The following is a 26,680-nucleotide window of genomic DNA, read 5'->3' as shown; positions in this document are numbered from 1 at the left end:
GAGAAGATGTCTGAGCCATCCCTGTGCCAGCAAGTCACTCCAGCTCCTGAAAAATTCACCGTGGGAGGAGCTGCTGCCAATTAAACTCTTTGCTGACATCTCAGCACCAGTCTCTCCTTTTTTCCCCCAGGGCCTTACCAAGGAGAATTTCTTGGGGACAATGTCTGGACGCTTTTAAATATATTGACCCAACCAGCTAACCCAAAACATTATTTTTAATCTTTTGTATAGCTTTATTTTTTTTTTTTAAAGATTTATTTATTTATTTATTTATTTATTTATTTATACAAGCACTGGGTACAGTCAGAAGCGCGGGAGGGTGAGAGAATTCACCAGAGCCAGAGCGGGGAGCAGAGCAGGCAGAAGGACCGAAGCACACTGCCGAGGGGAGCAGCGGGCGGCAGGAGAGGTCTGTGCACCATGTGGGACCCTCCTCCGGTGGCCAGGGAGCAGCTGGGGATCGAACCGGCACTGCAGAGGCTGCGGGCAGCTTCGCAACCCAGCGCTCAACTGCTGCGCCACCGGGGAGGCCCTGTATAGCTTTATTTTTAATTTTGAACTAATGTCAAACTTACAGAAAATTTGCTAGAATAGCACAAAGGGCTCCTATTGACATTTTATTACCCAGACGCACCAATTGTTGCTCTCTCCTCCACCTGCTTCACCACTGCTTTCCTCTCGCTCCCGATTTCTCTCTTCTAACCATCTGAGTATGGGTTGGGTGACCCTGTCCCTTTGCCCCTAAATATTTCAGTGTGAATTTCCTAGAACCGGGATACTGTTAGGTAACTAAGGCACAGTTTCCAAAAGCAAGAAATTCTGCATTAATATAATGCCACTCAAATTTCATCAATTTCCCCCAAAATATCTTACACTGATTTTTTTTTTTTTTTTTGCCTGGTCTAGGATCTCATCCAAGATCATGAATTCCATGTAGCTTTAGTCTCTCTTAATCTGGGACAGTTTGTCTTTATTTTCCTAAGCTTCACGTTTCTGAGGACACAACTGTCATACAGGATGCCCTTCAATTTGTTCATGATTAGATTCCTTTTGGGGGAACTAACAGGAAGGAGAGGTGACAGCAGCAGGGAGTACACCAGCATCCCCCTTCTAGCAGAAAAGAAACTAAATCGGTGTATGTCAATAGTTAAACAATCTGACAGCATCAGCCCGAATGTTGAAAATGCTCCAGTCTCAGCAACATCCTCATTCTGCCAATACTGTGTCACCTATGCTGAGAGCAAAACAATGTTCTGTGCCTCAGTTTCTCCATCTGTAAAGTGGGTATGGTAATGATATAAACTGGTGTCAGAGCAATATATTGGCCTTTTCTTCACCCTTCTTTGCCATATCTTCTTGGAGTGTACATTCCGCCTACTTGGGCTCTGTCTCTAAAAAAGTCCATTGCTTTGACCAATGGAAATCTAGCAGAAGGGGCACCAGTCCGGGCTTAGAAGTGTGACCTCAGTGGGTTTGCTCTCTCCTGCTTCTAGAATCCATGAGAAGAACATGCCCCAGTGGACCTACTATTCCAAGAAGGGTAAGAGATGCCTGAGGTGGGCACCACAGCCAACCTGATAGACATGGAAGACAGCGTGGCTTTATGGACCGAGGGAATCAGACTAGAGAGGGGATCAGCAGAGCCTTCCCTCCTCCCTACCTTTGCCATCCAGTTAAACCTCTGCCCCCAACTTCAGTAAGGGCAGTGGGAAAGAGGGTGGCAGAAAACAGAGAATATTTATGATACAGAATCAAAATGCCTTGATAAACGATTGAATGAAGGAGGAGGCAGGGAGCAGGATGAGCAGAGGGTTCCGATCTCTGACTCCAGACATAAACAGTGGGCTCTGACCCAAAAATAGGGAAATGGGAGGAGAAATAGGTTTGATTGGACAGGGTGGGGAAGGAGTGGTCAAAAGCAAACCTACCAGTCATCCTTAAAGCTGGGCACTGAGGAGGAGAGCAGCGTCCACCTGTGATGTTCCTGGAACAAAAAACGATTCCTCATCCCTTGGTGACACCGTCTGTTTAACCAAAGTTACAGGCTCACCCAATGATTCCACAGCATGTATTATCTGCTCACTCTATGCCCTGCACTGGGCATGCAGCAGACAGCCAAGGAGACTGACTCCCTGAGTTGTGTGGTTCACCAGAGGAAATACAGAATTTACACATGAAAGCAAATTCCAGTATGTGCTAGAACATAACACAAGAAGAATACAGTGGAGGAGGGGTATTTAAATAGGAATGGCCTGAAGCAGCCAGGCTGAGCTGCATTACCATGTTCCCTTGGGACCTGGCCCCGTGGGAATGCACTGGAACCACCAAGCTACATGAAGGTAAAGGAAAGGAGAGTGAGGATTGGGCCAGCCCTTTTGGGCACTGCCATCACTTTATGTAGTTAATCATTTTGTGTAGTTCATCTTCTAAAAGGGGGCTGCTACCATTCCCATCATCCAGATAGAAAAGTGAGGTTCAAAGAGATTGCACAATTAGCCCGAGACCATGCCTGAGAAGCAGAAGAAAAATCTGACTTCTAAACACGGGCTTATCTGTGGCTGCTGCTGAGTGTACTAGGGTTCTACTGCCAAGGACCCAACAGAAAAGGGACTAGCACTTTCCCAGCAGAAAAGGGACTAGTCACAGTCTAACATCCATTTAGCAAACACTCCTTCCCGGAGAGCTGTGGCAGACTCCAAGAACTGCTGACTCAGCAAGGTATCCCTACAGGTAAACACTGGCAGAGTGGAGGCACATTTCCATGGGTAAGAGAACTTTGGACAGAAAAAGAAGGACAGGTAGGCCCAAGTAGGTGGACCTTATCTCCTGTCTGCAGAGAACTACAGAAGCTTGAGAGAGGGGAGGGGTGTGATGCCCGCAGAGAGGCTGGCCCAGTGTGACCCACTGCTTAAACAATAATGGGCTCCTGGGGTTGGGACTGCCAGATGCCCAGTGCCCTTTCCTCTTCCCACAGCAACCAAAACATGGCGTCAAAGATCCTCTGTTGTTGCTGCTGCAAGGACAGCAATGGGTCATCTACGATCTCTTCTTACTCCCAAGAACCGAGAGCATGTCCAGAGCGTCATCCACGGTCTTTGAGTAGGTTCCAGATGTGAGTGTGTGGTAATTGGCAAGAATACTTGAGTATTTCTCTGGACCTCTGTCTGAGGGTACCCCTCAGATTTCTATCAGTTTTTGGGAGTGAAACTTATAATACAGCCTGTTATCTATTAGTTAATAGAATTAGATATGAGATACCAAATTCACTGGCTTTCATCCTTCTTACCAATTAAGAAGCCACTTATTGGGCTTGAGTTTGTCACTGAACCAATTTCTCTGAAACTCAGCAGCCTTCTGTGCAAGATGAGGATAATGATAACACACTACCTGCTTTTCAGGTTGTTAGAAGGATGAAATGAGGCAACATATGTAAGTAGCTAGAATATGGTTCCAAGGAAGAAGGCCCTCAACACATGGTAATTATAAGGACATTAATCAGGATCAGCTAAGCTGTGCTGAAGTAACATGTAGATCCTCACATCTCAATTGTTTAACCCAAGCAAGCAGAATTTTTTTTTCAAAGCCATTATGATGTGAACAATCCCTGAGTGGGATATGACCAAGATTTTATTTATGTGTAACTCAAAGCCTATGCCCAGGATAAATATTTTCCTCACTCTTTCAGATTTGAACAGAGATTTTCGCACATATTTTTTTAAGAAGAGACAGCTACAGCACTCTCCCAATTGGGCGATGAAGGCCTGCCCTCATGGGAGGCCCTGAGCCTTCTAGGGGCAGCCCTCACGCATGTGTCTGAGGCTGCACAGCTGCCAGCGTGGCACTAGGAGGGTAGGGCGGTGAGCCCAAGCCATGAGGACTGATTCGGAAACTCCCCCCAGGAGGAGAAGATGTCTGAGCCATCCCTGTGCCTCCAGCAAGTCACTCCAGCTCCTGAAAGTCACCGTGGAAGGAGCTGCCGCCAATTAAAGTCTTTGGTTGCATCACAGGGCAAGTCCTTTCCTCCTTCTTTTCCCCTCCCCTGTCACACTTCCCGTGAAAGTGGAGCAATCAGAACTGGCATCTCCTGTAAAGTGAGTGAACTTGACAGTGCAGAGACTAAACATGCCAACCCTCTGATCACATGGCTTGTTCTCCTGGCAACCAGCCCCCGTTCATAGGGGAGGTCCCAAAGAAGAGCCTAAGAAAAGACATCATAGTTGATCTCATCAGTTAGAAAATTCCAGGGATATGCATTTGATCAATGTAAGTCAAAACTTAGACTAGCAGACACAGAAAGCCTCTGGGGAGGAAAAGCTGTGACTGGTGGCGCCCTCCCTTGACCGAACTATGGCCCAAGCCTGGGGCTTTGCATGTATCACCATTGTTAATCCCTGTTAGTATCACCACCCCTTCTTAACAGACAAGGAAATGGAGGTACAAGAGGAACAGAGAGGGTGAGCACTGGGCCCAAGGTTACCAGCTTGCTCTTCCCTTGTTGGTGAGACTGTCTTCCGGTACTAAATTTCAGAGAGACTTGATGGGAATCTTTACTCTCGTACATATGCCCTGTGCTGCTGGACTAAGTGAGGTCTGGTGCAGACTGAATAAACATTGACTGTTAACGACGTACTACAACCACATATGCCGAGTACCCACTAGATACAAGACACGGTGAGATTTTTAAAAAAAATAGCAACCATTTATTGAGCTTTTCTTCCAGCTTGAAACTCAAGCCCCTCACATTCTGTAGCAAGCATTTTATAGTTTTGATATCATTGCATCTTCACAATAACCTGCCTGGTAGGCACTCTTATACCCCATTCCACAGGTGAGGAGTGAAACCCAAAGGGTAGAAGGACGCTGCTCCTAGGTGGACCCTGGATTTTAATAAATGTGGCCCAAGAAAACGAACTAAGCTACTTCTTTCACTCCCATCTTGGGACACAGGGCCATCTCCTTATCACCAATTCTGTCATTAACCCTGAAAATCTGGGGTAGAAACTGATTCTCAAACAGACAAGGCCAAGGTCACAAATGAGGAAACTGAGGCACAGGTACCAAAAAATATACCTGGTGGGCACACTCTGAATGCCCCACCAGCTGGGGAGACGATCAGAAAATCTAGAGAGGAAAAGGCAGGAAAGAATACATCAAAGCTCTTAAGTAAACCTTAAAATTGAGAACCTGCCGCTTTGTTATTTTACACACACATCTTTATTCCACTGTTATACTTCCCAGGGCGTTATGGTTGGATGATAAATGTGCACATCTACACTCATAGCCCTCATTTCCTCTGTGGCAAAGAAGGAAGACAGTGACTGTCTTCATGAATAATTCTCATTGAGCAAATCCACCCTCAGAACTGACAAAAGAGAAATGTTTTAAACGGCCATTTCAAGGGCTGGTCTACACATGTGATTTCTCTTCTGGTCCAGAGAGAGCAAATAGTTTGACTCCTCTCTTACATGACAAGTCACTCATATTCCTGTTTTATGTTCCCCAGATCCATGTTATAAGGGAGTGAACTGATATTCAGAGAGGTTAAGTGACATAGCCAAGGTCACACATCTAGGCAGCAGCAGATAGGAAATGAAAACCCAGGTATCCTGCTACTAGGCTAGTGTTCCATCCAAGTGTTCTATGCACCTTGGATGCACCTTCCATCCAAGGTGTATCTAGTGTGGAACATTTCAGAGTGTGGGGCCCTAGGACCTTCCTACATGTAGAAGAAGGCATAACAGAAAGATAGGCCAGTGGACAGAATGGTACATAAAAAACTAGAAATTTCCATAACTTTGGAAGGGCCATTAAGAATCACCCATAATCTATACAATCTACCCAACTATATAGATGGGTAAACTGAGGACCAGCCAAAGTCATATAGTTAGAAGTGGCAGATCAGAAGAACCCAGTTATGAGCCAACCTTATACAAGTGAGTATGGAGAATAATTTGTAAAAGCTACTATGGGGATAACAAAGTAATCAATCCACATGGCCGATCCAAGTCATGCACAAAAAACAGAAGGCATATTCTGCATCCATGAGGAGCTTATAATCTACTAGAAAAATTGGCATGTGGACAGGAAAATAGAATAACAAAAAATATCAGTAAAGGCAGCAGCTACTCCAGGAATTAAAAAAAAAAAAAACAGAGCATAGCAGGGATAGTTACTAATAATTTCCTGGAGGGGGAGCAAGTAATTCTGGGCTTTGAAGCATGCATAGGAGTCCAACAAAGTCCAGGAACATTTCAATTTATGAAGGAGTTCTGTAGGCGATGAAGCCAAAATTACAGATGCAGGCCAGGTCTTGGGAGTTGGGGAGACTACATGCCAGAGCAGGGCTGTTGGACTTGGACCAATAGAAGAGTGAGATGGGTCCTTAAACAGATTTAGGAGCAAAGAACCTAGAAACCTCTGAGCTTGTGATGGAAATCACAAGGTACAGATTAGGCTTCATTCTTGGATAGAGTTCATGTCAGACAACAGGAGGATGGCTCTACATTTGAAGGATAAAACCACAATCACAAGCACACATGCCTCTAAATGAGTAAAATCAGACAGGACCAGTCTTCTCCCAACCCTCTAATGGTAGTCATCTGCCATTTGTTTCTTGTTTCTGTATCCTGGAGCCTGCAGGATTGCAGATTAACAAGCACAGAAGCCTCCATTCATCATCAAATAGGAAGAAAAGCTTAAAAATGAAGAAATTCTGAGAATTTGCTTCCTTTCTTCCAGTTGGGGACAGGCCGTCTGAGGCTCAAGGCAATACCACAAAGTGCTGTGTCCCCTGGGAGCCTCAGTTTCTCCATCTGACATGATGGGAATGGGAGCATCGCCAGAGACCAAGTCGTGGACACCAGTTTGGCCCAGTCTGGTTGCCTTCACATTTCCTGGGCTCTCCAAACATGAAGGGACCGGAGAGATGCTCTTCCATCATCCTGCCCATGGTTCAAAGCAGATCAGAGAGGAGCTTGAAGTGGGTCCAGCAGGGTCACCAGCACTTTCTGAAAAGGCCTGCAGTCAGGGTGCGGTGCCCACAGCTTTTCTGTGCAGAATCCGGGGGTTGCACAACACCCCTATGCTGACACCTTGCGGAGTGCCCCAGAGGCTTCTCTTCTCAGCAGGGCTGGCACCAGCCACCTAAGGCTCCTGAGGCCTCCCCATGTCTCACCTTCAGTCTCAGAGGAAGAGGAGGACCTTAGTCCCTAGGTCACCTGACCAGGAACGGGCAGCACCCTGTACCCAGGATGTGGGCTTCTATGAGTTGACAGGGGCAGGGAACCCTCGGAGAGTCTGTGTGCCGTGTACCCGCAGACTGGGGGAGCTGGGAGGTCACCAGGAGCCGGGTGTAGTAGCCACCAAACACTGCCAACAGCTGCTGGGCCATTTCCTGAAAGAGCAGGGTAGTAGAGTGAGGGTCACAGAGGCATGCATACTGCCTGAGGGGAAGTCTATGAGTCCTCACAACCTTGGACCAGCAGTGATTGTCTCCAGGAAGACCCTGGAGCCAGGTCTTGCCTGGTGCTCTTGGAAGATGTTTGCCCTGGGGCTCCTGCAGCTTCCTTTTCCTGTTCCCACGGTGGGAAACCTAACTGCTGATAGCTGCTAACAACATGAGCAAAAGAGTTGCAGGGCCGCAACACACCAGAAAAATTCCCACCAGCTTCTGCCAGCCAAACACATGTACACACACACTATTTCTACTTTCAAATGTCTGTGATTCTAGAGATCACATGAGATCAAGATAATATACTTGAAGAAAATCACTAGTAAATGGAGGCAAGTTTTCAACATATGTAAGTACCTGATGGTTTCTTTAGATAAGTTTTCCGAATGTGAGTTTGTTTATAAAAATTGGACTTATCACAAAAAGACAAATACTGAAATGATTTCACTTATATGAGGCACCTAGGGTAGTAAATTCATTGAGACACAAAGTAGATTGGCACAATCTGCCTTACATGCACAGGGTTCGATTTCCAGTGGCACCACAAAATTGCCTTACCAAAAATCTGAATGTCACACTGGCATCTACCTATGCGCAACATTTCATAGTAGGGCCTCCCTGGTGGCACAGGGGTTAAGTCTCAGTGCTATCAAGTGGCATGAGTTCGATCCCAGGCAGCTGACCCACATGGCACAGCAGACCTCTCCTGTCTTGCCCGCTGCTCCCCTCAACACAGTATTTCAGTAGATCCGGCTATTCTGCTCCCCACTCTGTCTCAGGTGAATGCTCTTACCACGCCCCCCCACACCTCTGGCCTAGACCCCAACTCTTGTATGCATAAATAAATAAAAATAAATCTTTAAAAAAATATTTTATAGTAGAATTTAAAAGTAAAATAAAGTGCAAAATCTGAGTTAAAAAAAAAAAAAAAAGTAGAATGGTGCTTTCCAGGGGCTAGGGGATGGGAAGGGGGAAGTTTGTGTTTAATGGAAGTGGAGTTTTGGTTTTGGGAAAATGAAAAAGTTCTGAAGATAGAAGGTAATGTCTATACAAAAATTAAAAAAACACTTAATGTTACTGAATTATACTCTAAAAATTGGTCATGGTGGTAAATGTATATCTTATTGCAATGAAAAAAGTGAAAAGGTAAAAATAAAATTTAATTGGATTTAATGCAAAATCTAAAACAATTAGTGTCTAAAGTTTCATATTTGGGTCTGGCAGTTGGAATTAGAGGGAAAATTCCTCCATTCTGTAGTGTGCAGTGAGGTCCTCCATAACACATGTGTCCAGTCTGAATGTAACAAAACACAATGTAGGGTGACATCCAAGCTGTTGGTGTCAGCAGAGTCCATTATTAAGAACAGGCATTAAGAAGGGCCAGGTGGGAATTTCAGCTCAGCCACTATGTGGCTGACCCTGAGCAGGCCAGTTCACCTTGCTGGGCTCTTTTCCTCCTCAGTACAAGGGGAGATCATAGCCATCTATCCAGTTGAGCTGGAGTGAGGATTAAAGGAAGCAATGGACAGGTAACCCAGGACCTAGGGTTCAATAAAGGATAATGACCATCATCATCATTCAACAAAGCAGACACCCTACCTCATTCTATAGGATCAGTGCTTGTTTTGAGTTGTCCTTTGTGCTAGAAAATACTGAAAACTTCAGTCTACTACTCACTAAGACAGGGCTTCTTGTCCATTGCTCTAAAATCAATAGCATAAGAAGCAAGAAAATTTGCCTAGTTAGAATCATTAGGGTGGCTTTTGCCCTTGACTTTGCTGCTTTCTCCCTTGTTCTGTGACCTTGGGCAAGTTAGCTAATCTTGGAACCTCATTTCACTGATCAAGGAAGAAGAGGAAATAACCCATAGCTCAGAAGGTAGGCTATGGAATTTTATGCATGATTAAAAATCTGTTAAAATATAAGAGGTCATCATAATCACTACTCTGACTTTCACAGACACTGGGCTCCAACTGAAATAGGATGGTCTGACTCATGGTACTTCTTGTATTTTCCCCAGCTAAGTTACAAGCACAGCTTCTTTAAAAAAACATGTGCACATACACTGAAACTTGATATTCATAGCAGGAAATTGTATTACTATTGGTTTGAATGAATTTGAAAAAATAATTTAAAAGACCCATCATATTTAATGGGCTGTTTCACATAAACGCAGACATCCATGCCACAATAAAGTATGTGACCTTATCAATCTCTTCTGCTATTTAAAAGAAAAGTCAGTGAGATTCAAATGAAGACATTAATATATTTATCATCTGCTCTTTTAATAGTCCTGCTTCCAGGCTCCCTACACCCCACCAGTGCAAAAGGGAGAGTCTGGACTGATTGTGTCCTTAGTTCCCATATATATTGGCTGAAAACAAAAGATTTAAGTGCATGTCTCCCAGACAGTGGCTCTTCCCTCGTGGTAAGAATAGTGTAACACAGCTGCAAACCGCATTATCAGCTTTCTGGAATACCAGCCTTTGCCCATAACCAGCAGAACTCTGGGGCCACAGAAACTAGAACCCCACAGAGACGTACATGAGATTTAAATATCCCACTGCCATTTAAGTGGCTAAATGGGTAGATAACAGATTGATAGATTGAAAGTGACCCACATATTCATCAACATGTTCATGGCTAGGTAGGCTATAATCCACCCACTAGGTAGGCTATAATCCACCCACACGCATCTATCAAACTACCAAATAGAATATTCTAGATATCAAAAATTGGGGTTGGGGGACCCAATAAGTATAAAAAGAATCTATAATTGTTTTTTCAATATTAGGATGAGGGAAAAATACATTGAAAACAAGTAGGCTAGAAGGTTCCTACCATCTCAATAGAACCATGTTCTCAGAAATCTAGAACTTAAAGCACTCATACATACGCTCCACAAATACTCCAAACAGGAGAGTGGTCCTGACTGGCTGAAGTGTCTGTTACCTCTGGCTCGGCCTCAGGAATGAGCTGGCGAAGCTCAGTCTGCAAGAGTGGCCTCTCCCTGGGATGTGGACTCCTGGGCAGGAGAGGTGCTTCCTCCACCAGGTTCTCAGGCCCCTCCACTGTTGTTATGGGGTCCACTCCAGTCTCCATGACAACACATATCTGGCTCAATCTACTTCTCAGCAAGGACTGCAAAACAAACAACAGAGAGGGGGCTCAGTGGTGCCCTAAGCTGGGACATGTCAGGGAGGCCAAGTGGCTCTGTGAGCTGCAATCCACAAAAGTCACACAGATCCAACTATAGAGTTGGATGCTGACCTCAGGAGAATCTGCAACTGAGCTACCTAGGTGAGATCAGAAGATTTCCCACCAGAAGTATGGACCTTCGAGTAGCTTCTTGAGCACTTTTTCCCTTCTTGCTCTCATTTGCTCTTAAAGCAGCTTGAAATGTGGGTGTCTTCACCCACACATTGCAAATGAGCAAACTGAAGCTCAGAGGCCTTGGCCAAAGCCACACAGGAACTAAGAGACCAGGTTCAGGGCTAAACTAGAATACTGACTTTAAGACCCACTAAAGCCCTTCCGGGGAACCAGGAAAAGGCTGATCCTATGGCTTGGGGATCATCAACCGGCACCATTAGCAGCAATAGAACTTCTGAGAACCTCAGTTTCCTCATCTGTAGAACCAGGTCAAGAGCTCTCTTACCTTCATAAGTAATAGAAAGACATTTTGAATAAGAGATATTATCTGGGCCTCCCCGGTGGCACAGTGGTTGAGCACTGGGTTGCAAAGCTGCCCGCAGCCTCTGCAGCGCCCGTTTGATCCCCAGCTGCTGGGCGAGGGTCCCACATGGCACGCAGACCTCTCCTGCCACCCACTGCTCCCCTCAGCAGTGTACTTCATCAGTCTGCCTGTTCTGCTCCCCGCTCTGGCTCTGGTGAATCCTCTCACCCTCCTGTGCTTCTGACTGTACCCAGTGCTTGTATAAATAAAATAAAATAAATCTTTAAAAAAAAAGAGATGTTAGATATTATCTAACTGCATGATAATTTCCTCACTTGGGATCTTTATTATTACTATCATTGTTATTATAGATAAATATATGGCCAATAGAAAATGCATAGGAGAAAAAGAGTCATAATTCCATAGGCAAAAATAATCCCTAATCCCTAATTCCGTGTAACTTCTTAGACATTTTTCCAACGTAGAGGTGATGTAATCTATACAATTTGGCCTCCTGGTTTATTTTGTTAATTTTGTGTTTTCATTTAAGGTATCTCACCTCTTGGCTGGTCTTCATTTCTTGAACATGGTCAGACAAATACTGCACACAGTTCTCCAGGTCGAAGTAGACAAACCAGAGCTGAGGAGAGAAGAAGCCTGAGCCAGCCCCACCTTGAACTCTCCATGCCTGGAGGCCCTCAGCCCTGTCCGGCCTTCCTGCTGGAGCCCCGCCATTCTGAGCACAACCAGATTTATTGTGGTCCGTCAAGAACGCTCTCTCCCAGAGTGCTCACGCAGAACTAAGTCTCCACTGTATGACCAATTGGTAGAAAATGACGTTGTGTGCAAATTTAGAGAATATCAAACCCTGTTCAAAATGGACTCCAAATCCTATTGGACTTCATGCATCCATCTGGGGTACTGCTTTCATCCTCAGGGACTGGGATGCCCTTGACTGGAGCCCAACATGCAACTGAGTGAACCCCTCAGAGCTGTCATTCTCACTGTCCATGTCAGGTCAGAGTTCATTTACTTTGGGTGCTGGGAGGAGCAGGGAATAGTTTATTCCCATCTGCCTCACAAACAACAGTCCCCAAAGGGTCAGTGAAGTTTACCAGGCAAGTTTAGCCATGCTCACACGTTTTAGCACCGTGTGAGGGCCCTCCACACATCACAACTCAGGTTCTGCAGGACCCTGATGGCCTCCCTCCATCCACTGACTGCTACCTCTGGACACCAGACCTCCCTCCTCCCAGTGACTGACCATCAAGACTCAACATCACATACCTCTTGTCAACTAGGCTCTACTGCTCTCTCATCCCTAGGGGGAATTTTTTTCTTTTTTTTTTTAAGATTTATTTATTTATACAAGAACCGGGATACAGGACAGATGCACAGGAGGGTGAGAGGATTCACCCGAGACAGAGCAGGGAACAGAACAGGCAGACTGACAAAATATACTGCTGAGGGAAGCAGCGGGCGAGACAGGAGAGGTCTGCAGCGCCAGCTCAATTGCCTGCGCCACCAGGGGAGACCCCAAGGAGAATTTTTTCAATGAATTTCTTATGAAATTTTCCAAATGTACACAAAAACAGAGCAAAGAAAATCACTAACTCCCAGCTACCCATCATCTTGGTTCAACAGTTATTATGAGATTGTTCTTCTTGTTTTATCTCTACCCTCACCCATCATTCACCTCAAACACCTCCATTCCCTACCCTACCCCATTCACAATGATTTTAAAGGCAATCCAAGATATTGCATCATCTTCTCACAAGAGACAACTTGGAGGGCCTCCCTGGTGGCCTAGGGATTAAGTCTCAGTGCTATTACCACCACAGCCTGAGTTTGATCCCCAACAAGGGAGCTAACCCACATGGCACAGCAGACCTCTCCTGTCTCACCTGCTGCTCCCCTCAGCAGTGTATTTTAGTAAATCTGCTCCCCACTCTGTCTCTGGCAAATCCTCTCATCCCCTGCACTTCTGACCTACACCCCAGTTCTTTCTATGCTAAAAAAAAAAAAAGAAACCAAGAGACAACTTGGAAACTGAAAGAACTCAATGGGTTTTGAAAAATGTATCCATTCATGAGTCATCCATCCATCTGTGTACTCAACTCATGCCATGTGGTAATGGATAGAGAGGACTCAGAGACAAAAGGAATTTCAAAGGCTCCAAGATTCAAGGATCCCTCAGTTGATGATGTCACACTTGAACTGCCAGAAGTCATGCGATGCCCTCAAGTTCACCCTTGGGGTGGGACAAGATTCCCTTCCATCCTACCCCATCTCAGGGATGCTAGCCTCCGTGAAAACAATTATCAACATGTTCTCTGCTGCAGCCTAGGCACCTAGAACATGCTTGGCACATAGTAGATCCTCAATTAAACATCTGTGTTATACACAGGTCCTACATGCAAGAAGCTTCTTCCCAGATCCCACCTGCAGGTCCAGCCCTGGCGCCTCTGCTTCAGCTAGGCCTCGCAGCATCCCAGACCCACTGTGTGACGTTGTCACCTAAGACCTCGTAACTGAGAGACAACTGAGTACTGTGGACAAGGCCCATGGGGTCTGCCTACCTCTCCAGGGATCTCATCCAGGCCTCTGGGCACCCAACCAAGGGCTCAAGCACAGCGGAGGCCCACCTGTCTGCGCATGCAGAGCGGGCTGGTTGCGCTCTCCTTTCAGCCCTGCCCCCTAGGGAGGTTCAAAGCTGTGGTTACTGCCCAGAGGGGTGTTTCCAGGAAGAAACACAGGAGCAAAGAGGGAGGAGGGCAGGGCTGACTCTGAAAGATATTTCGCCAACTGGGAGAACATGGGGTTGCCCTTCCCATGAGCCCAGCCCAAAGGGGGCCCTGCAGGGAAGGTCTCTCTGAAACCCCGTACCTGAATCACGCTCTGGCAGCCTTCCACTGTGTCTGTCACCCCCAGCAGCACCCGATGTCTCAGAAGGGCTCCGTTGGCAGCTGCCAGCCTGAGGTCTGTGTTGGTGTTGGCCTACGAGGCAAATGCCAGTCCTGTGGCCAGAGCCCACACTGCCCGAGAGCTCTTGCACCACAGGCAATAACCACACACTGCCCATCCTGATAACATGGAATGATACCTGTCATTGAGACATGTCACTTACTCCCTTTTAAAATGGGATTGTGAGGTTGCTGGGACAGTCTATTCAGTAATGTCAGACAGCCCTGGGTGGGCCCAGCCCTGCTCCTTCCAGGCTGTATGGCCCTGGACAAGTCATGTCCCTCTGCTGAGTTTTGCCTTCTTCAGTTGTACAATAAAAATGGAAAGTGTTCCTGCCTCTTAGGACTGTGGTAGATTTCAATGAGATTATGTATGAGCACTTGACCCAGTGCTGGGACACAATGGGAACAGGATGTCCTAACATTTACTGGGGAGGGAGGTTGGATAGGTTTGAGCACACCGTGTAAGTAAAACATCTACTCTGTCTCTGAGGCACTTCCTTCCCAAAATACCTGGCACAATGCCTGGCCCGCAAGGAGGATGGGAGAGGGGCAGGCAGCAGGCCCCCCCACCCTGCCTGCACTGATGCCATCCTTATCCTTGAAGCACCTACCAGGTCCAGACATCTTGCTTGCTCCTGTTACAGCACAACATGGCTTTTTCCCGTCCCCAAGAGAAATTTCTTGCAGCAAGAGCTGCCAGCTCAATTTATTTTTTATAGGCCAAACACAAGGGCCATGAAAGCCTTAACCAAGCCCAAGGGCGGCACTATTTTGTCAGCCTCATCTCAAAGTCCAACAAAGATCCTTTCAGAATGATTAAGCTATAAAGCTCCTATTTGTTCCTGTGAACACAGGCTATAAATGGAATTCCTTCTCCAAACCCTGACCACATTTCCCAACATCCAGCCCTCCCCCTGAGTCAGGTGAGCACAGAGTGTTTGCAAAAGACCTCAAAGCCCAGCTCTATGCCAGGTGCAGCGAGCTTCCTGTTGGAAAAAGAGAGACAGCATGGTAAGCAGAAGAATGCCCCCTGAAGATGCCTGATCCTACAGTCCAGAACCTGTGATGCTACATTCCATGACAAAGGTGAATTACGGCTGCAGATGGAATTAACGCTACCAATACATTGGCCTTAAAATAGGGAGATTGTCCAGGCAGCCCAATGTAACCACGGAATCAGAGATGTGAACCACCCTCCATACCTGGCTTTGAAGACGGGGCAAAAGGCCCCAAGCCAAGGAACCAGGTGGCCTCTAGGCACTGGAAAAGGCAGGAAAACAGACAGTCCCCTCGAGGCTCCAGGAGTTTCTAACCTACAGAACTGTTCAGCGGTAAATGTGTGTTGTTTAGAAGTCACGGTGTTTATGGTAATTTGTTACAGCAGCCGCAGACTACCCAAACGGCTGACAATCTGGCCCGGAATCTGAGCATCCTTGCCTTGAATTCCAGCTCTGCCATTATCAGCAGCATGACCTTTGGTATGCCCTCAGCCTTCTGAGCCTGGGGTTCCTCATCTGTCAAATGAGGGTAAGCGCTGCTACCCAGAGATGTACCAAGGGGTGTGGTGAGTTAACATCTATCTGTAGGGCACTTAATAGACAAACCATGAACGTGAATTGCTCAATAAGTAACAAAAGACAGATGCTGAGGGATCAATTAGTGGACTGTATGCTAAGAAGTAGGGCCGAATCATTGTTCTTTGTGAAGATCAGGTGTCAGAGGGCTCAGGCTGTAAACCCAGGTTCTGTTACTCGTGGTGGGGTCCAGGAAAAGTTACCCTAACTCTGGCCTCTCACTCTCTGCCTCAAAGGCTATTGTTGGTATTAAATGAGACATGACTGTCAATGGCTACACCCCCAGCCTCAGGCACCTTGTGCTGTAAGACGAACTAAGCAGCCCCCTCCCTCCAGGACTGTCGTGAGCATCCAAGTAGGGAGGAGGTCCATGAAGGGGCTCAGGAGACGCAAAGTGCCTGGGAATGTTGGCTATGGGTGCCTTCCCCTCTCAGCCCTCTTCTCAGAATCTCTGTCAAGACACAACTTGCTTCCAGAAAAACTGCCTGCAGGAACTAGACAGCAAAGGACTTAATCACACATGATTTGATTTCTTTCAGTCACTGGGCACATGGGCCAGTGTGAATATTCATTCTCTGAAGCAGATAAAAGAGAAAAATCTGACTTGGAATTTTTTCCCCGCAAAGCCAGCCTGGAGAGAATGCAAGTGTGGTCTCCAGATGCCTCACCTTTCTCTGCTCTCTCTCGAAGATGACCATGAGAGTCAGGGTCAGGCTCACCGCGGCCAGGGTGACGAGCAGCACGCCCACCCAGTGGTTCCCCAGGGCAAACATCTGACTGGTGGAGTAGATGTTGGCCCACACCACCACATAGAAAACCTGCAAAAAGCCAGAGAAAAAGCCTGCTCAGGAACCCAGCCCTGGAACAAAGCTGCTCTATCCAGAGGGACACCTCTGGACACTCCATGGGCACTTCTTACAGCTCACAGGGCCTGTGAGAGACTGACTGGGATCTGGAGGATTACATGTCTTTGATCATAAGCAAAGGCAGAAAAGGTTAGAAGAGCTGCTCTGAATCCTTGCTCACCCTGACTTTAAATAAAACAGAAAAGGGAGGATCTTGGGAGTGAGATAAATTTGAATCAGAAGCCTATGTTGATCCTTTGACAGGACAAGTTGTAACACCTCCTAGCCTCAGTTTTCTCATCTGTGAAATGGAGCTAATAACACATACTACACAGAGCTGTTTAAGAGTTAATTAGGTAATGTGTAGCAGCCTAGGACTTACTAGGGGATCAATAAATCCAGCTGCCATGCCTGTCCCTTCCCTAGAATCAGGACAAGAGAGCTAAGGGTGTTTTTCGACCATTACATACAGAGAATCAGCAAATCATAGCGGTTAAAATTAAAAGCACAGATGCTGAAGCTCAACAGCTTGAATTCAAATACTGGCTCTGCCATGTATGTTTATGTGTGTTTAAGTGTATGCATGTGTTTATATGTGTGTGTATAAACACACACACACAGAAGTGAGACTTTCTGTTGAACAGATGAGGAAAGCAAATCCCAGAGAAGGGAAAAGTCTTTTGTTAACACAATTTTTTTTTAACACAATTTTATTGTAAACTACTTACACCGGTTTACAGTACTATGGAAGTTCCAGCAGCACAGCTTCTCGCCTCTATCATGTGTAAGTGCAGGTGCCTCTCCAGACCCATCATGAAAAGCCTAGTGTCATTCACACTGTCAGATCCACCCCTCTACCTGTTCCTCCCGCCCCATCTCCCCTTCCCCTCCAGTATCCACCATAGCTTTCATAGTCTACAGGTTATTTTGTTAGCTTGCTCACTTTGGTTCTTTAGATCCCACCTAGGAAAGAAACCATCCAGCAATTGTCTTTATCTTTCTGAGTTATTTCACTTAGTGCAATCACTTCAAGTTCCATTCATATTATCGCAAAGGCATGATTTTATCTTTTTAGCAGCTGAGTAGTAGTCCATTGCATGTATACACTAAAACTTCTTTATCCACTCCTCCATCAGTGGGTATTTAGGTTGTTTCCATGTCCTGGCTATTGGGACTACTGCTGCTGGGAACATCGGGGTACAAAGATCTTTCCAAATTAGAGTTTTCATATTCTTTGGATAAATAACTAGGTGTGGCATTGCTGGATCATATGGTATTTCTACTTTCAGGCTTTTAAGGAAGCTCCAAAAGTATTGACCAAGGCCAGATGCTAAGTCCAGAGCCCGGGTGAGCCAGCAGATTCCCGATCCCAAGCGCTGCCCGTAGGGAGCCCTGGTTCCGCTCCCTTCCCTTAAGGGACCTGGTTACAACTCTCTCCTGTCAGTTTCCTCTCATGCAGGTCTGCGTGCACTGCTCTCCCCCAGGCGGCTGAGCCTCCATGCCCAAACAGGCTCCAGAACAGAACAGCATTCATCAGTGGCGTGGGACACAGCACGGTCAGCGTGCAAGCCCATCACCCTCCTTACCACAGCAAAGGCCAGCCGCATAGGCCTGGAGTTGTAGATGATGTATCTTCTCACTTGCGGCTCCAAGAGGGCACTCTCAGCCAGGCTCCTGTACTGGTCGGCCGGAACCTGCCAGGCACCCGAGAGAGATCTTTTGGTCGTGGAGAAGCACACCCCTCCTCCCTCCACAGCAAGCATGTCATTTCTAGTTCATATGACTATCACATGGAAGAGGGGTCAGGCACATTCTGGGCCATCCCAAAGGGTGGAATGAGGAGCTCAGAGCTCTGGATAGAAACCACAGGGTGCCCTTCTCACTCAGAGAAGGAAGGACAGCTCCAGGAGATGAAGATCCAGAAGGACACCCTGGAGAGGGACCCCGTGCCCGAGGCTCAGTACCTCGCCGCAGACCAGGGGTGCCCAATGGCTAAGGCCCAGGTTCTGGAGTCAGTCAGTTCACACTCGTGTGCTGTGTGACCTGGAACAAGTACCCCACTTCTCTGAGCCTCAGTTTCCACCTGTGTAAGATGAGGAGAATAAGAATACTCACCTTGTGTTATGCCTGTTATGCCTGTCAACCAAGACAAGGCTTATATATGCATTTTACAGTAAGTATACAGTCAAGCTCAAGGCCTGACCCCATTTACAATGGAGGTCCCAGTGTGCTGCACCATACAGCCTCAGGTGTGGGAGGCTCCACCGTCTAGGTTTGCACAACTGCATAAGAAGTTTGCATACCGAAGAAATCGCCTAATGCCTCAGAACATATCCCCATCAGCGACATATGTAACACATGGACATCTTTGGGGGACCTTTGTTCTGCCTACCACAGTCAGTTATGTCTTACTTAGATCTGTGTGTCTATCCCACCTGTATCCCACATGTATACACTATCCTGGGAGTGGGGGTGGGGTGTCCAGAGAGAACCCTCAATATGCAGGTACGGCTACCAGTCGTGCAGGATTGATGGCTTTTAATACAGCACAAAGCACTGAAAATTCGCATCTTCCTGCCCCAAAAAATTCTAGAACATCAGGTCCTCATGTGGGTAGAATGCCTAAGGAAATAGATTGTAACCATTAAGGATAATGTTCAGGAACATGGGAGAATAATTTGTAAACTGATTACCACTTAAAAAAATAACAACAGGAAGACAACTCTCTAAGAAAAATGTGTACAAAGAATGAGAGGGAACATGGGGACATGAGCAGCTGCAATGTGACATGGTATGCTGGGTCAGCACTGTCAGTCTACAAGGTATGCCTTTAACGGTGAGAAAATGTTGTTTTAAACACCACTGCAGGGCCTCGCTGGTGATACAAGGGGTTAAGTCTCAGCACTATAAAGCTATAGCCAGCCACTGCAAGCACGAGTTCGATCCCCAGCCAGGGAGCTGACCCACATGACCCAGCAGATCTCTTGTGTCTCACCCACTGCTCCCCTCAGCAGTGTATTTCAGCAGATTCACCTGTTCTGCTCCTCACTCTGACTCTGGTGAATCCTCTCACCTCCCCCCCACACACACCTCTGGCCTACACTCCAGCTCTTGTATGTATAAATAAATAAAATGAATCCTTAAAAAAAAATAAACACCACCAGTGCTCAAAGAAGTAAGCTCTCAAATTCTTGGAATAAAATTTGCAGTCTCTTCCATCTGCAATTAATCTTCCCTGGGCAATGCAGAGGAAGGCCTAGTCATGTGGGGGTTTTGGAGAGAGAGAGAACCACACCCCTGGGTACTTAGTAACAGCAACAGCAACAATTGATTCATGTCTACCATGTGCCACAGACAGGTGCAGGTACCCCTCAAGCATCATTTCACTTAATCCTCATAAAAATCTTACGTAACAGGGATTAATACTGTCCTCGTTTACAGATAATGAACTTGACTTAGGAAGGTTGACTCACTTCCCCAAAGTGACACAGGCAGTGAGTGGCAGAGCTAGATGTGCACCCAGATCCATGGATCTGTGAAGGCTGCACTTCACATCACCATGTTTGCAGGTACCACATCTTCAGCTAAGGAATTCAACTGCACATGCAGTTCCCTCTCTGCATACAGGCCCTGCCTTCTGCCCACCAGCAAACTCCTACTTTTCCTTCAAGATCCCAGATTAAGTATCCGCTCCTCTGAGCAGCTTTCACAGTCACTGCCCGCATGAGTGTATCTCCTAGAAATGTCTTCAATGCCTTGTGCTTTCCTTCACTACAGCACCAACACCAGGCTGCCCTGGTTCATGTAACACATGAACCTCTCCCCCATTTTCTCCCCTATAGAGACCAGTAAAAAATACATGTGCGTTTTGAAAGCCACTCGGCGTGTAAGTAGTATTAAGTGGTCCTGTCACAGCAGGATCAGTTACAGAGACGATTCTGTAGTACTTAGTGCCCAGCAAAGTGCCAGGTACAGAAAGGGAACCCACATCTGTTCAGTGAACTCACTGGAGAGAATTTCTAGTATATTTTCCTTTTATCCCCTATCCTATCAAGTACAGAGTAAGTGCTTAATAAATATTTTGTGAGTAACTGAACGAAAGGATGGATAGACAGGTGGGCTGATGGACAGAATGAAAGATGGCAGGGAACTCAATAAAACCGGCACTTACCTGAATGCCCCAGGTCTGCAGTTGCTCTTCTGCTGCTCCGAGATCGAAGGAGATGGGTGTGCAGGTGTTGTCGATGCGGAGGACTGTGAGGACCTGGCCATTGTGGAGCTCTGAAAGCAGACCAGCAGCGAGACCTACTGTGGATGGGCTCAGAGTCTGATGGTGTCACCATCTCTGGCCACAAAAAGCTCCTCACAGCGAGGACAGACACAGTGGCCATCCTCAAATCCCTATGGGGAGAAGGACTGGACTTGACAGAAAAGTCCCCAGAAGACACAACTGGAGCCATAGCATGGAAGCTCGCAGTATACAATGCAAGACCATACAAGGAAGAAATTCCTCAGAATGAGAGCTGGCACATGAGGAATGGGAAGTAGTGAGTTACCCATCACAAGAGATATTCAAACAGGGCCTCCCTGGTGGCGCAGGTGGTTGAGCGCTGCACTGTGAAGCTGTCCACAGCCTCTGCAGTGCCAGTTCGATCCCAGCCGGCCAGGGAGAAACCCACATGGCACGGTAGACCTCTCCTATCTCACCCGCTGCTCCCCTCAGCAGTGTATTTCGTCAGTCTGCCTGTTCTGCTCCCTGCTCTGTCTGGTGAATCCTCTCACTGTCCCTCGCATCCGGCCTGTACCCCAGTTCTAGTATAAATAAATTTTTAAAAAATCTTAAAAAAAAAGATATATTCAAACGGAGACTCAACAGCTAACTACATGGAGAAGATGATGCAGCAGATATTTACATAGGCCTGGGGTCCACATCAGCTGGGCGAGGACTGCAAATTCAGCTCAGCTGAGTAACTGGCACTCCCACTGGGCTCAGAGGCTAAAAAAGAGATGACTGACTGTGTAGACATAACAATAAAACCCCAAAGATGTCCCCGCCCTACTCCCCAGACTTGTGAATATTACCTTCCACGGCAAAGGAGAATTAAGACAGCTAATCAACTGGCCTTAAAAAGGAAGGTTATCCTGGAGGGTGGGGAGGGTAGCACATGTAATCACAGTGTCCTGAAAAGTGGAAGAGGAGGCAGAAGAGTCAGGGAAGATGTCACTGGAAGGAAAGCGCGGGGAGCTGAGTGTTGCCAGCTTTGGAAATGGAGGCATGGGACCAAGCCAGGCCCATGGCAGCCAGAGACACCAGGAAAGGAAAGGAAACTAATTCTGGCCCGAGCCTCCTGCAGGAACGCCGCCCTGCCAACACTGGCTTCAGCTCAGGTGCCCGCATCAGACTTCCCCAGCCACATGGCCTAGCCTCACTGAGGCCCAACTACGGGCAGCGTGTCGCTCTCCTCCGTAGGACTGAGTGCCCAACTAAATGCCAAGCACAGAGTGGGCACTCCCTTCTATCCCCTACCATACTGAGCACTGAGTCAGCATTTAATGATATATGTGAATAACTGGATGAAAGGGTGGCCAGACAGGCCTACAAGAGAATAAAGACCTATAAGAGAATATGTGTGCATTTTATAAGCTACTGTGTTTGAGGTACTATTTACAGAGACAGAAAACAAACACCTGGACATGCGTTACAGCTGTGACTCATTCAACTTTTTAAAGTCTAGTTCAGAGGAACCGAAAAAAACACACCCCATCAACCCAGGCTGGTCACCACAGCTGGAACACCTTAGCCCTGCCGGCTGTGATGAAGCTGCACCACAGCCTGCAGAGGCCAGCCTTTGGGTCTGGGAGGAATGGCAGCCGAATGGAGCCAAATCCACCTTCAGTTCTGCATAGCAAACTCTGAACCTAACAATCTCAATCTGCTTCCACCATGACAAGCAGGTGGGAGCCCTAAGATTCTAGAATCCCAGGGTTCGGCTATGCAAGGCTAGAGAATGGATATTTTGGCATATTCTCTGTGGCCATAGCTTAGAAAATCAGTCATGACTGAAGGGTTTACTATAAATATGTCACCTGCTGCCCCAAAGATCTTCTCCCAGAACCTAACTGGGAAACGCCTAAATCTTCAGAGAAAAATAACCAGCTTGACCTTCCTTGGAATTCCTGGCCCACCCACCTTCTCCACCCCCACCATCGCACCCCATCAACTGGGTGGACAATCTCTCCTGACTCCATGTACCTCTTGACATCTTCACCACAATCCTACCTGCAGCCAGAAAAGCTGGGCTTGTACCCCCACAATAGCCTCCTTAGTGTCTCCAAACCTACCCTTCTCTCCTATGCTGAGTCTCCACACAGAGGGCAGAGAGCAAATCAGATATGAATCTTGCCATAAAACTTTCTGTAGCTTCCAAGTGCTCTGCTGACCAGAGCCAGAGTCCTTACCATGTTGCCCCAGCCCTGAGAAAAATGGCTTCCTGCCAAGTTCACCTTGAGCCACTTGGCCTCCTTCTGTGTCTTCCCATACCAGCTTCTGTGTTCCTTGAACATGGAGTGTTCTCTCCTACCACAAGGCCTTTGCATATGCTGTTCCTCTCCTGAGAACCTTGCCACTTCACTTTACCTTGCTAATTCTACTCATTATTTGTATACTACTCCATGAATCACTTTCCCAGGGAGTCTTCCCTGACACTCTGAACCCTTAACAGGTCAAATCCTGCTAAACCTGTTCATAACTGCCTCTTCTCCTTCATGTTCATAAAGATAAGTACATATGTATACAATGATCTGATTACATATGTAGGCAATTACTTGATTAAAGTCCATCTTCCCCATCAGATTATATACTTCCACACTGGTTTTGCACATTGCTAAATTCCCTGTGCTTAGTTCAGTGCCTGGCATACAGTAGGCACTAGATGCACGTTTAGTGGCTAAGTGAATTAATACAATAAAACTCAGGTCTCTGATAGGGCCTTTTAATACCCTGGGACATCACCTATAATCCAAAGAGTAACACAGAAATCTATCCCCTACCAAAGAGTACTTTATTTTGCTTCCTCCACTGTCCTGTTTTTTTGGCAAGGACCTAGGGGTATGGAGGCAGGGTGGGGAGGTAAGAAAAGCAGAGTTGGATAGAACCCTTTCCAATAGGGTGACCTTGGAAGAAACCATCTGAATCCCTACTACCGGCTTGTTTCCTCACATAGAGGGTGATCATATCCACTGCCGTGGGCTTTAAGATGATGAACGCAAACTCTTGGCCCAAAATGTACCTGGCACAACTGATGGCTCTTGTCATCATACTTTAAAAGCAAGCTGATTGGTACTCACAAGTGACACTGAAGAACGTTGCTTGACACCTTGTTCCAGAAAGGATTGAAGGTGGTTTCATAAGAACAAAATGCCAAAAGATAAAACTATAAATTTAAAAATAAGCAAATGAGGAAAACTAGCCGAAAAGGAAATAAAAGCAAATGAAACAAGAAACAGCTTCTTGAAGCTCCTGGCACAGGACTTAGGCTTCAAGAGGATGACTTCACTTAAGCCCCCAGGACCCTAAAAGGTGGATGCCCTTATTATGGAAAAGGAGACAGAGGCTCTACAAGGCTAACTGCTTGCCCATGTCATCAGGGGAAATAAAAGAAGACAGAGAAGCAGGAGAGAAAACAGCACAAGATAAGGCAGAAAAGCCGATAAGGCCTCTAACTTGCTGTCAATAGAAAGCCCACATTGAAGTGGACCCCAGGACTGGAGAACCGGAACCAGAACCACTTAGCCTGACTCTCCGCACGCTGAGAAAAGTGCTGGTTTGAGCAATGCGAAGACTTCATACAGTGTCTATGCTTGCCTTTCAAACCAAGAGTTGCCAGATTCTTGGCAATAATCTCTCTCATCTGTTCTTTTAAGTGAGAACAGCAAGTTCTCCACTTAGAAATACTTGTTTTTCTAAGACTAAGAAAAACGGCCTAGGGCTTCCCCGGTGGTGCAGGGGTTAAAGTCAGCACTATCAAGCTATCAGCAGCCACTGCAGCACCACCAGGGAGCTACCCACATGCTGCAGCAGAACTTTCCTGTCTCACCCACTGCTCCCCTCAGCAGTATATTTCAGTAGATCCCCTGTTCTGCTCCCCACTCTGTCTCTGGTGAATCCTCTCACCCCCTGCACTTCTGGCCTACACCTCAGTTCTTGTATGTATACATGAAAATAAATCTTCTAAAAAAAGGACAGTAAAACGACCTGATACCAAGCCATTGTGTGTGCTTGGTGAGGGGGGTTGAGGGGGGGAGAGGGAGGAATGGGTGGGAACAATTTCCTACTAAGGAGCAAGAACTGACTTGCCAAAAACCCATGAAGCAAAGCCTTTAAAGTTCTGAAGGAAAATTATTTCACTTAATTTCATTCTACTGGGATATGTGTGCACCATACATTGCTTTCCTAGTAACAGTAGTAATTAAAGAAACGCTTGTTTTCAAATCATCATTATCCACATTCCATGGGTCCCCTAGTTCCCAATGCTGTCTCCCCTGGCCCATGTCCAGTCATTCATACAGTGAACAAAATGCTTACTGAGCATCGACTATGGGCCAAGCCCCATGCTGGGTACTAGAGATAAGGGGATGAACAAGAAAACACAGAGCCCCTGCCCTTCCGGAGATAACATTCTAGTAAGGAAGCTGAACATGAAACACTTAATCACACAGGTGATATTTAATACAGGCTGTAATAAGCTTTGGGAAGAAGCAGGAATGTATCAGAGCACCCTGAATTAACTGAGGCATAAAAGAGAATTCCTCATGAGAAGGATGTTCAAACTGAGCTCTGAAAGATGCGGGGATATTAAGCAAAGGAAAGGATGCAGGAAAAGGCCTGACAGGCAGAAGAAACAGCAGATGCAAAGGCCCTGAGGCAGGACAGCATGACAGGGACTGTAGGAGACACATGGGAGGCCTCACAAGCTGGTGAATGATAGCTCTTTATGCTACACCCAGTGGGAGCCACTGAAGTAGAAAGTGACATGGCAGATGTGCATTTCCAAAGATCTCTCTGGAAATCATGTAGGAATGGATGAAAGAGGCAAGGAGGAGAAGAAATGAGCTAGGAAGCAAGAGCAGGGATCCAAGCAGAGGGTGACAGTGGCTTGATCTAAGAAGCTGGTGACATAGAGAAATGGCTAGAGATGACAGAAACTGACCTGGAAGTATATTCCCCAAAATGCCCAACCTTATCTAAAGGCACTTCTGGGGCCCTCCACTCACCTCCCATCAGTCATACTATAAGTCCAGATTAGCATCCTAGAAGGGGGTGAGGGAAAGATGGGGGGTCAAGGGTCATGCATTTACCTTGTCCCCAGCCAGGAGGACTGCCCCCCGGCAGAGCACTCCATCCAGGAGAGGCGGTGGGCAGTGGGCTGGCTGACATGCTGGGGTTCATCTGTGGTTCACAAGCCATAGCCAAGAGCCAGCTGGATTTCTACTTCCCCTTCTCGAAGTTGCACTTCATTCTGGAGCAGCCAGCTCATCTTCATTTCCCTTCAGTAAACAGCACAAGAAAGTACTTTAGGCCCAGGCCTGGGTAGGCTGGGTTCCTGGAGCTCTCAAAGTCCAAAGTGTCATCACAAGGTCAGAGGGAGCCAGGAGTCCTGCTGACTTTGGTCTTTCCGATCACGTCAAGGAACATTCCCAGAAGGGGTGAGGAAGAGGACCTCCAGGGCTTTGACTGAGGTCTTGGTTCTTCTACAGCTCATCACATCCAGACACCCATGAGAACTCTGGAGCTGCAAAGGCCCCACCACCAGGCATCTGGGATTTCCATTCCTTTACTGAGGTGTGCAGGTGAGCAGGCACCAAATAGGTATATTCAATTTGGGAAGCCTTATTTATACAAGGGATCTCAAGTAGCTTTCCAGAAGACATTGCAAAATATAAATGACAGAAATCAGGATGTTAGAAAATATAAATGCCAAGGGAAAAAAGTGACAACCATATAGAACCGAAATACCCAGATATGCAGGCAGTCAGGGTTCCTAGGCAAGGTGGTGAGGGTTTGTGTTCAAGAACATGGACTCCAGGGTCAGTCTAACAGGCTTAAAGGTCAGGTCTATAACCTACTAGTTATGTAACTTAAGGCAAGTGGTTCCCTTCATATAAAGAAA

The 26,680-nt window shown here is 46.7% G+C and overlaps 1 protein-coding gene across 1 annotated transcript; it reads right to left on the bottom strand.

Annotated features, from left to right (window-relative positions):
• Positions 1-7,213: 7,213 nt before the first annotated feature.
• On the bottom strand, positions 7,214-25,977 carry TMEM268 (transmembrane protein 268; the record flags this gene model as incomplete). Its single annotated transcript, XM_084238294.1, has 8 exons — positions 7,214-7,393; positions 10,403-10,591; positions 11,686-11,766; positions 14,013-14,123; positions 16,335-16,484; positions 18,098-18,205; positions 20,683-20,792; positions 25,869-25,977. 8 exons carry the CDS (start codon positions 25,975-25,977, stop codon positions 7,214-7,216), a joined length of 1,038 nt encoding a protein of 345 aa, XP_084094420.1.
• Positions 25,978-26,680: the final 703 nt, after the last annotated feature.

The sequence above is a fragment of the Talpa europaea genome (genome assembly GCF_964194135.1).
Source record: "Talpa europaea genome assembly, chromosome: 7".
Taxonomy (NCBI): domain Eukaryota; kingdom Metazoa; phylum Chordata; class Mammalia; order Eulipotyphla; family Talpidae; genus Talpa; species Talpa europaea.
The sequence above is the reverse complement of the archived record's forward strand: the minus strand, read 5'-3'. Positions and strand labels throughout refer to the sequence as shown.